The 10563-nt window shown below is 36.7% G+C and overlaps 1 protein-coding gene across 1 annotated transcript in view; it reads left to right on the top strand.

Annotated features, from left to right (window-relative positions):
• Nucleotides 1-839: 839 nt before the first annotated feature.
• Nucleotides 840-10563, top strand: part of LOC145670503 (proton channel OtopLc-like) — a 167052-nt gene continuing 157328 nt past the window's right edge. Inside the window, exon 1 of the mRNA XM_081739251.1 lies at nt 840-1826. Within this exon, the coding sequence (XP_081595377.1) occupies nt 1292-1826 (535 nt within the window). The 5' untranslated portion in view covers nt 840-1291. The remainder of the gene's footprint in view (nt 1827-10563) is intronic.

Below are 10563 nucleotides of genomic sequence, written 5' to 3'. Positions count from 1 at the left end.
TATTAATCAACACCAATATCATCTCTCTATAACTTATGGTTCCCGAGAAATGGCTCCTTAAATCCCCGGAAATCAGCCAATTTCTTGGCCAATATCTCGGGAATGGTAAGAGTGACGCGCAAAATTCCATCAGTTTGCCAGATAGTTTTTGATGCTCTATCGAATGGAGGGCTCAAAATTGAAAAAAAAAAAAAAAATGCAAACAACAGACAGAGACAGACACCCAGACATAGAAACAGTAACATTTTTTTTTTTTTTAAGTTCGTTGAAAATTATGCCTCTAGCTAGAGTCCAAGCTGTGATAAGGCGAACGAAAGGCATGCGGCTTACAATTTGGCTATTCTTTAGCAAAAAAAAAAAAAAAAGTTTACTTGAAATTCATTTTCTTAAAAAAATGTTTTTGAGAAGATTTGTTGCCAATAAATCTGGTTCAACTGTGAGAAAACTGAACCATTTTTGTGGTACTGTTGCCAGAAATTTTTCGTCTTATTCTCATGGCCAAACAGCCTTAGTTGTTTGTGGTAGCTATGTAGGTGTGTATATTTACTGTATAAAGCCCTCAATTTCTTTCTTCCTTCTTCCGTGATGCTATTGCTGCCAATAAAACAAAAACAAAATGAACAGAGGTGCGTAGCTATATGTAACTCACGGCGTTGAAGGCCAAATCTCACACATATTAACATACACACGCAGTGTCTGTACATTGACCTGCCTACTAAGGTGGGTGCTGTGCTATTAAAGGTGTGGGAATATACCCACAGTCTTCCATGCTTTCTCTTCTGGGATCAAAAAAATGTAATACCTTTATGTCAGTTACTACAAGTGAGTCGGGGCAGAAAGAACGTGTTTGTGTCAACAAACGGTCCCAAAAGATATGTCCTCGTGAGTGTCCAGCTACTGGGAGGTACCGCTATTGTCGACACAACGTGAGATGATACATAATTCATCAATACGGGCCATCGCCTTTTAGATTATTCAATTAGCATTGTTGGTATGTCGTGTGGGATGGTTATGTGATTGTCTCTTCTATAGAAGGAATGTTAAGCGTGTTAGTGGTACATTTCCTTAACATTCAGTAGCTAATATTGTTTTAAAAGAATAATGTAATGCATATCGTAACTAGTTAGTGACCATATCATTTTATTGTCCACTGTTGCTGAGTATGGAAATGCTGGCTGCAAGAGCGTAAAAGAATAAGATTGCTCTTGTGTCTTGAAGAGGAGTGGGTATTGTTTGCTGGAGGAGAAGTGGATATTCTTTTGGTTTCGCTGAGTGATTTCTACTGTCGGTTATGGTGGCCGAACTCCAGCCTTTGACAAGAGGTGGTTGCCAGTTACCTCGCTGGCTACAGACTACCTTAGCCGCAGCGAAGAATTCGCGGGTGCAGCCTGTGATGGCCCCGCCGCCCAACAAGAAGTGGGACCCGACTGGCTTGCTCTCTCGCCCGGGGCCTCATCACAGGTACGCGGTGTCGGTGGAGCACGGGAATTCACGGAGTGTGGAACAACAACAACAGCAAGTGAGTAATAATAACAGTGGTGTGAACAATCATTCTCGCGAGCAACAGCACCAAGTGCAACAGCGTCGAAGTGAACAGCGTGCAGAGGCGTCTGTAGAGGATGGCATCGGAGGTCGAATTGTGTTGTTAAGGGAAGAGGTGCTTGAGGAGGAAGAAATGGTGTTGGATAATGAGACTCCAGGGAGGGAAAATTGGAAATTGCAACAAGCAGCGAATGGGAGATTTCATAATCAAGTGCAAGGGTTGAATGCCGGACGCCATGATCAAGGAATTTCAATGACGGATCTTTGGCCGAAGAACTGGGGCGGTAAGTACAACAGTACTAATATCATTACTAGATAAATTTCATTAGGGATGAGGCTAATATAGGAGAAATGCTAATTGGCGTGTGGAAATGACTACTTGTGTAATGAAATCATAATTGTATGGTGCTATTCCTCTATCCCTACACTCCAGCTTTTAATATTCATTTTGTTATATACAATAGAGGCAAAGAGCTAGCCATCCTATTCGCCCCCTCCCCACTACTAACAAACATACATTAAATATTTGGAAGGAGAAATCTGGCGGTAAATACAGTTATATTAAAATCTTTACCATGAAACTTTCGGGTGAAAGCATAAAGCATTTGAATATAACGAAAGCAAGAAGTTAAAACAAAATCAAATTTTTGTTTTTAATGTTCTTCGATTCTATCCTGGGGTAAACTTTACAATACACTCTCGAGTTGCGCATACATAAGTTATTATTAAGTATTCTGCGTTCTGGCAGATTATGGGACTTTTTTTTTATGGCTTAGACCTGGAAATATCTCTTCCACGTTTCTCGATCTTAAGTTTCTTATTTTAACTCCCAATATTTTCTTCTATTTTTCAAATCATCGATCAATTATGTTCTTCTTCTTCCTATTCCTTACTTTCCTTCCACCTTTCCTTGTATTTGCGGTATGAAGAAGACAATTTCTTCACAATATGTGTCCAAACCAATTGGCTTTCCTAGAAAGGATGGTGGCTAAAAGTGTCCTCTTCTCTCTTATCCGTTTTAAAGCATCTTCGTTTCTTACTCTCTCTCTGCCCATTTTATCTTCTCCATCTTCCTTCAATACCACATTTCGAAGCTTTCTAAATATATCTTGAACAATTTAAAAAGAATATAATAGAGTAGTGTCACGTTAGCTTAAGATAGGGAACTTTTGGACCATGTTATTAAAATTAATCGTGTGTAATTTCTCGTATCTGCATAAGGATATCAAGTCGAGAGGGCATTATAAAGTTTACCCCTATTTTGCATGCTAAAAGAGAAATATGATAAATAGGAATGAATTATGGGAGAAAATTTTAGTGGAATGATGATGAGGAAAGAAAACAGAGGGTGAAGTCGAGCAAACTCGCAGTTACAATTTTGTTCATTTCAAATTCACATGACCAGGGATCAAATGACAAATTCTGGGAATAGAAATGACCCAGAGTGATTCAAGTAACGTTCCTTACATATAACGTTAGTTGTCTGTAAGAATTTACTTCTGCAGGACTTTCCTGGGTCAACCCTGCCACTCCAGAGGAAATACTTCATAATTAAAATACACATGTTCATTATTATTATTATTATTATTATTATTATTATTATTATTATTATTATTATTATTATTATTATTAGCTACTGTTATTTGAACCTGTTATTAAACCTGTTATTTGTTATTTGAACTATATGTACTTCAGGCCAAAGATGAAACAAAGATAACGAAAAGTTATATCCATTGAAAAAAAAAATGTATAGTAGCTGTAATCAGGAAACAGTTTTAAAAGAATACTAGCTACTTTATAGTGCAAATTACCGAATAACAAATAACTAGGGGCCTTCTTACTTCGAGAAGACGGTGGCTCGGTGGTAGATTGTTTACCTCTGATGCGTGGGAGTCCCTGGTTTGTGGTTTAGGAATTATATTTCTGGATTTTCGGCATCTATGGCCATGAGGGAGGGCGTCCCTCGGCGATTACATTATACGAGGAAAAAGAAAGAAGAAAGGATTGGGGAAGGAAAGAAACGACCTGAGACCTATATGTTAGGTATCATCCTGGCATTTTCCTGGTGTGAGAGAGGAAAACCCAGGGAAACCTCTGTCAGGATGGCTAGCCTGAAAAAGCGTTTACACTTTTTCGATCGAGTGTGGTAGTCCTTGGTATGAACTCAGGTTGCATGTGATGATATGTTGAACAACATCGTGTCAACGGAATCTACTGTTTCCTTCCACGCTCTCATTCTACCAAATATTTCATAATAATTCATCTTAAGTAATTATCCGTTCCCTTTAGCCTAAAGGGCGTAACTGTGGATCATAAAGGTAAATGATTTTAGCTGTGTTTTTTTCTTTCTTTGTTACATCATAGAGGAAGTTACTTGTAATTTATTGTCTGCTAAAATTTGCTTCTAACGTAAGAGGTTTTAAACACAAAATAAGCGAGTTTCGTTCCACGGTGTAAAACTGTGGTAGATTTCCAAATTATGGGAATTCAATACTCAAACTTTAAGTAGGACTCCTATAACTAGCTGCTGGTTGCAATAGAGTAAGAAGATCAAAGATTAAACCTGTTCTATGGACGCTGGTTTCATATCGAAATGCCATCGCTTGCTATCCCTTACGTAGTTCTAGGGTAGTTTCATGGTGATATAAGTTGAAACCGGAAGTCATTAATTTGAACTAATTCTGGATTGAACAGAAGGTTAAGAGAGGAGATGGAATCCACTCTTGGAAAGCTGAATCGAATGAAAAAAAAAAAACGGAATCTCGATATCTCTTACCATTTTTGCTCTACAGAAATAAATATTGAAACCGAAAGTAGTACTAAGTTTCAACTACTTCCGGTTTTGTAGAGTGCTGCGGGTTGTGATGGTGTATACTCTTGAGACTCTGAATCAATTACAGGAAATTGCTTGTCGGTATCGATTGCTATTTTTGTTGTATAGTGATAAATGTTGAAACCGGAAATTGTTAATTTTAACCAGTTCCGGATCGAATAGAGGGTAAATAAATAAGCACATGGAATCTACTCTTGCAAAACTAAATCAATTGCGAAAAAAACACTGCATCTTGATATGCTTTACCCTTTTTGCTTTAAGGAAATCAGTTATTGTTGCAAGCTGACGAAGTACCCGGCATTGCTCGGGTAAATTACTATAAGAAGTTACAGCTCTTTTTGTATAGCAGTCCATATACCGCCTTGACCCTCTTTGCCCTTGAAATGGAATTTTCGCAGGCTCATGTGAAGAATTATTATTATTATTTTTAACAAACCTAGTTATCTTTCTCACTTCAGAAGCTTATGAGACAGTCTATTGTTAGCATAAATTATAAATCACAACCTTTTCTTTGAACTATGCTCCCCTGTTAGGATATGCGTAGAAAAAATCTAAATATGGTACGATTTCTTCTAGATACGTTCTTGTCGAGACAATTATATAGAAAAAAGTATTCCAAGCCAAGGATGAGGTTTTACATAAGGGGCAAACAAACACATAAATGTTAATTTTTATAACGATGAACTTTGTGGTGGACAAACACCGTGTGCGTGGTTTTCCTCGGGGTTCTCCCGTTTCCTCCCACTTTCTTCATTCCACCATCTCACCATCTCGTTTAGCCTAGCCGGCATAAGCGTGGGACGTAAAACTTAAAGATTTCATTTTCATTTTTTGTATGAGATTGTAATCGTGTAATAAAATATGGTTGCCTATTCGTCCTGAAGTCATGGCATAGGTATTCACTTTTGGTACTGATTGTACCTGACGATATAAAGATCTACAAAGGAACAACTTAATACATAACCAATAATTATAACAAGAATCATCTTTAAGTTCTATGTATATACAACATTGAAAACAGCAAGTAAAACAGCTCGCTAGAAAGTAGTTTGTCTTGATGTAGAGCGGAAGTTGAAACATGTAATTTCTTCAACCAATATCTATATTTATTGTTCTCGTTAATCATCAGTTGTACTATAAATTAGATTCACTTTATATTCAACTAACTTCCTTCAATGCGCTTCGTTGAGAAATAAAATTCTAATTGAAAATTGCGCAGAGTCTAAAATGAAAATAAATAAAAGAAACCAACTCTATGGCCTATGGAACCCACAGGTTCAATACCGCATTCACAAAAGCTCTCTATCAACTTCTATCCTTAAGCAACTGGGTCCAGTGCCTACTTTGTATTCATATTTCAGCGAGATCAATCTTAATATTGTCCTCCCATCTGCGCTTAGGTCTTCCTAATGGTCGTTTTCTGTTTGGATTTCCAGTTAAAACTTTGAAAGCGTTCCTACTTTCTTCCATCCTGGCTACATGACTTGTCCACCTGAGACTTGATGACCCTAATAATATTTGGTAAACGGTGTAAATTATGTAGTTCTTTGTTGTAAAGCTTCCGCCATTTCCCATTTCCGTTCCTCTTGGTCTCAGGATCATATTTTCAATAAATACATAAAAATAAAATAAAAATAAAAAATATATAATAAAATGGTTTTAAGAAAAATGCTGACAAAAGAAATATTGATAAGGTGAAATAAAATATCTTATTTATAAAACTTGTCAGTTTCTAATTGTTGTTGTAATCCCTAATTGTAAACAATCACCGACGAAAGTTGTCGCTACTAAGCTGCCTGTCTGCTTGACGCCAGTAAATTTTATTACCGTGAAGGAAATTCGATTATAATATGCAATTAAAAAGGATTATATTAACATTAAAAAGATTTATTCCTAAAAAAAAATCTATTTAGGGGTTACAGTGGCTCAGTAGTACAGACCTTACGTCTGGTACACGGGGGCCCTGGTTCGATTTCCGGCCAAGTAAGTTTGTCGTGGACAACATTGTGTCCCTGAGTTTACGTAGTGCACTACAGTTTCCTCCCACTTTCTCATTCCCCCACTTCTTCCATCATCATTCACTTGTTTTAATCATCGTCTCCCTTAGCCTAAAAGACATAACATGGGACGTTAAACTCAAAAGATTTTATTTCATTTTATTGAAACAGTGTTTCAGATCTAAAACTTGGGTGAACCAGTGTTGCTAACGAGATTCATGAAATTTGTTCTCTGATCTGGAATTTAAAAAGGTACTTTCCATCTCGTCACACGTGTTTGTTTTTGAAACTATAATCGAGAGACGAAAATTTTGTACGTAATTTTTCTTGTCTTGTGGGCGACGCTACATAGAGTGGTTTCTTTAGGGTTGCCAGACGTCCCGGTTTTCAATGAAAGAATTAACTGTCCCGAAAAAGGCTTTCGGAACGCCTCTTTGTCCAGGTTTTCGTTCTTCAGATTAAAAAAAAAAAATCAACCGCCAAGAACTAATATGTCTCCCATAAAAGTGGAAGGTTTTCGAAGTTTCATTTGAAATCCTACTTCAGCGATTACAGAACTGAGTTGTCTAATATACTTTCCCATGTGTGGATAAATATTTCTAAAGATGCTGTGCATGCATTCATTAACTTTGCGATTTATATTTTTCCTTTATCTGATAAAATTTTCAGTAATTCTCAGGTTAAAATTCCGTAACAACTTTCTCTAGCACGCACAAAGGTATGTCTTGTTTAATTTTGATACAAGATTTTTTTCTGTCAAACTTTTGGAGAGCCTGCGTAACTCTTTAAAGACATTTATTTTTTGTTTATCTTTATGAATTTAGCGTAAATGCATTTTTTTCTTGCTAAATGCTAAATTCGTGTTTCTTTTTTGGTAGTGTTTCTTACTCAGGTGATGACGCAACGAAGTAAAAAGTATCTCGTCAATCATAAATATGAGGAGGGTGTCGTAATTGCCGCAATATATAGGATCTGTTAAAATACAAGAAGTCGGAATAAGGACCAGGTAGCTCTTCGTATGATACCTTTCACATTCTTTATACATCCATGTGGGGCTTCATTTGTGTTAACTGTGTATACAATGAACTGGAAAACTGTGAGTAGTAACCTGGAAAAGACAGGTAATTATTTAATTTGACCAAATGAATAGGAATCCTGACCTTACATATAGTCAGAGATTGGTGTACCGGTTTTTAGTTTACAAAATCTGGCAACCCTAGGTCTATTGATATTATTATTATTCGTGATCTGGAGTTTAGTAATATACTTTCTTATATATTCCTTGAGTTGCTGTTGCTAAAGCCGCCATTGATTTCAAGTCACCAGCAGTGTACTGTATAATGACGTTAAAAAGCCAAAACGTGTGGAACGGTTCTGTACACATGAAAACGACGCAAACACAGTGACCTGTATCCGCCTTCACGGCAGACATGCGAAGAAAACGAGCAATTGCCAACTTGTGCAGGTTTCTTCTGTACACCACTGAGCAAGCACTTGGAAAAATTTTGCAGTGTAAACAAACGTTAAATTCCTCATTTTGTTCACACTAAAAGGTAGACTTTGCCATCTGCTTTTACGAGTCACAAAACAATAGAAATATAATTATATATTAATAGTAGTATTTCCAAGTATTTTTTAACCAACGGAATATTTCTGAAACATTATTAGTAGTTCTGTTAAATGCCTCTCTTACACAAATAATAATAATAAAATAAGTTTAAATATAGTGTATTGTATACATCTGAAAGAAAAATGTATAACTAATAATATTGAATTTATAACATTTCTGTGGTATACCGTTATATAACCTACCATAGGATCGTTCTGTGAATACACTTCTCACGTGCTTTTAGGATAATTACCGGTATTACAAAATCTTCAAAAATTCATTTATGTCCTACTATATAACAGAAAAAATTGTAAATATTGAATTATTCTCACTACAAATTATAACCCTTTTAGGATTTCCACTTTTTGAGGTAAATTTTAGACTTCCAGTTAAACAGCTACTGCTTTCTTATTATTTATAGTAGAATCATGGTTTATACCTCATTGTTTTCAGAATAGAGCATCCTTTCCAACGGTACCACTCACTTGTCCGTATTACACAGCAGAAATCGGAAAATCGGGGAAAACCGGGACTTTTTACATATTCTTTCAAAATTTTTGCGCCCGTTTGGCCCGGGCCTGAGTTTACGTAGGAATCTGAAAGTATCTTGAAAAATACATAATTATGTTCACAATGTGTGTGCAACATTTGAATTTTGTATCTTGAAAACAAAGAGCGGAAAAAGTTTTAAGTTTGAAGGTGATCCATTCTATATATAAAAATATTCTAAAAATTTACTGCGTCGTTACTATTTGCCTAGGGTCATGGTTCAATCGTCATTTTCTTCAGTATAACACGCCCTTTCCAACGGTACTATCCACATGTCCACATCATACAACTGAACCGGAAAATTCGGAGAAAGACGGATTTTTTTCTGAAAAAGTCATCTTCTCGGAATATTTGCGCCCTTCAGTCCAAGCCCGGGTTCACGTAGAAATGTAAGAAAAAATGAGAAATACTCAAAGTTGCACACAATCTGTACGCACAATTTTAATCTGATATCTTGAAATCTAAGAGCGTGAAAAATTTTTGAATTTTACCTTAAGGAAAAACAATGTCATGCCGCTCTGTCAAGAGCGCCGATTTCTCTGTAAATTTGGGGGACCCATTGAGATGCAGAAGGTATATATATATTATGCCAAATATTGTACATTCATAAAATACAATAGGGGGCCCATATAAGCTTTGGGGGCCCGGGCCCCTCGGTCCCCCTTTGTCCCCACTTGGTGCTGCCGAGTTGACCATCCGGTTCCAAAATGCATGTGGGGTGTTCTTTGGTTCATTCTTGACTTGACCAATAAAAAAAAATCGTATTAAATACCTCTGTTATAAAACCTAAATAAGCAGTCAAAGACAACACTACACTACAGTAACAAAGGTTACCATAAATCCTAAAAGGGACGACAAATAAACCTTTATATTGAGTAAAGGCAAGTTTCATATTAAGCACGTGATTCTGAACATTTCCAATTCCATTACATATACCATAGCGAAGTGTTGTCTTTGACCGCTTATTTAGGTCCTATAACAGGCATTTAAGCCAGTTCATTTTTGTTGCTCAAACTAAGCATGGACCAAAGAACACCCCAGATGCATTCTTTAACCGGATAGTTAACTTGGCGTAGCCAAGTGGGGACGGAGGGGCGTAACTTTTTCTTTTTTTTTCTTAAGGTAGATTTCAAATTTTTTTCACGCCCTTAGTTTTCGAGATATCAGATTGAAATTTTGTATACGAATTGTGTCCATCCTTTCTTTATTTCTCATTTTTTTGAGATCCCTACGTGAACCCGGGCCCGGGCCCGAGGAACGCAACTATTCCGAGGGGGTTCATTCCCGTTGTGCCTACTTCCCGTTATGCCTACAGACCCTCCAGCACTTTAAAGAAAATATTTTTAATTATCTTATCTCTAGGCAGAACGGTAATTCCCGTTGTGCCTACTTCCCGTTGTGCCTACTCTTTCGAGACGGGGAATTATGTGCAGGGAGGAATTTTTGTAGGGAATATTTCTTTAGTATTTCTAAAAGCTTCTGTAAAAACAACCACCACCTCTACAAGTTTCATCATACATGGAAAATTGGTTGACTCAGTTGCAAGAATGTTAGACATTGTATGTGAAACAAACATTAAAAAAAAAAAATAAAAAAAAAATCTAATATCAAGCAATTTCAGAACAAAATTTTATTTGGGTTTCCAGTAATTTACCTCCAGCATGCTAAGACTTGCAGTACTAAAAAATGCCACAGTTCACATCCCCAAGACATGTCTGGCCAACTATTAAACAAACAACGCAAGAGGATGCATAAGGCGGCCTTTAAAAAGAGTGTTTGTCTCCATCATATCTCTTTCCTCGAATTGATTGATTCAGTTGCCAGTAACCCGTTTGACATTGTATCTGAAACGAACACGAAACAGACTTACTTCGGGCTAATATCAATTCATTTCACAACCGAATTTTAATCGGTTTTCCAGTAGTTTATCTCCAGCATACTAAGGCTTGCAGTACTAAAAAGTGCCACAATTCACATCCTCAAGACATGTTCGGCCATACATTAAACAAACAATGCAAGAGGATGCATAAGGC

Source organism: Thermobia domestica, chromosome 14 (genome assembly GCF_964235325.1).
Source record: "Thermobia domestica chromosome 14, izTheDome1.hap1.1, whole genome shotgun sequence".
Lineage (NCBI taxonomy): Eukaryota > Metazoa > Arthropoda > Insecta > Zygentoma > Lepismatidae > Thermobia > Thermobia domestica.
The sequence above is the reverse complement of the archived record's forward strand: the minus strand, read 5'-3'. Positions and strand labels throughout refer to the sequence as shown.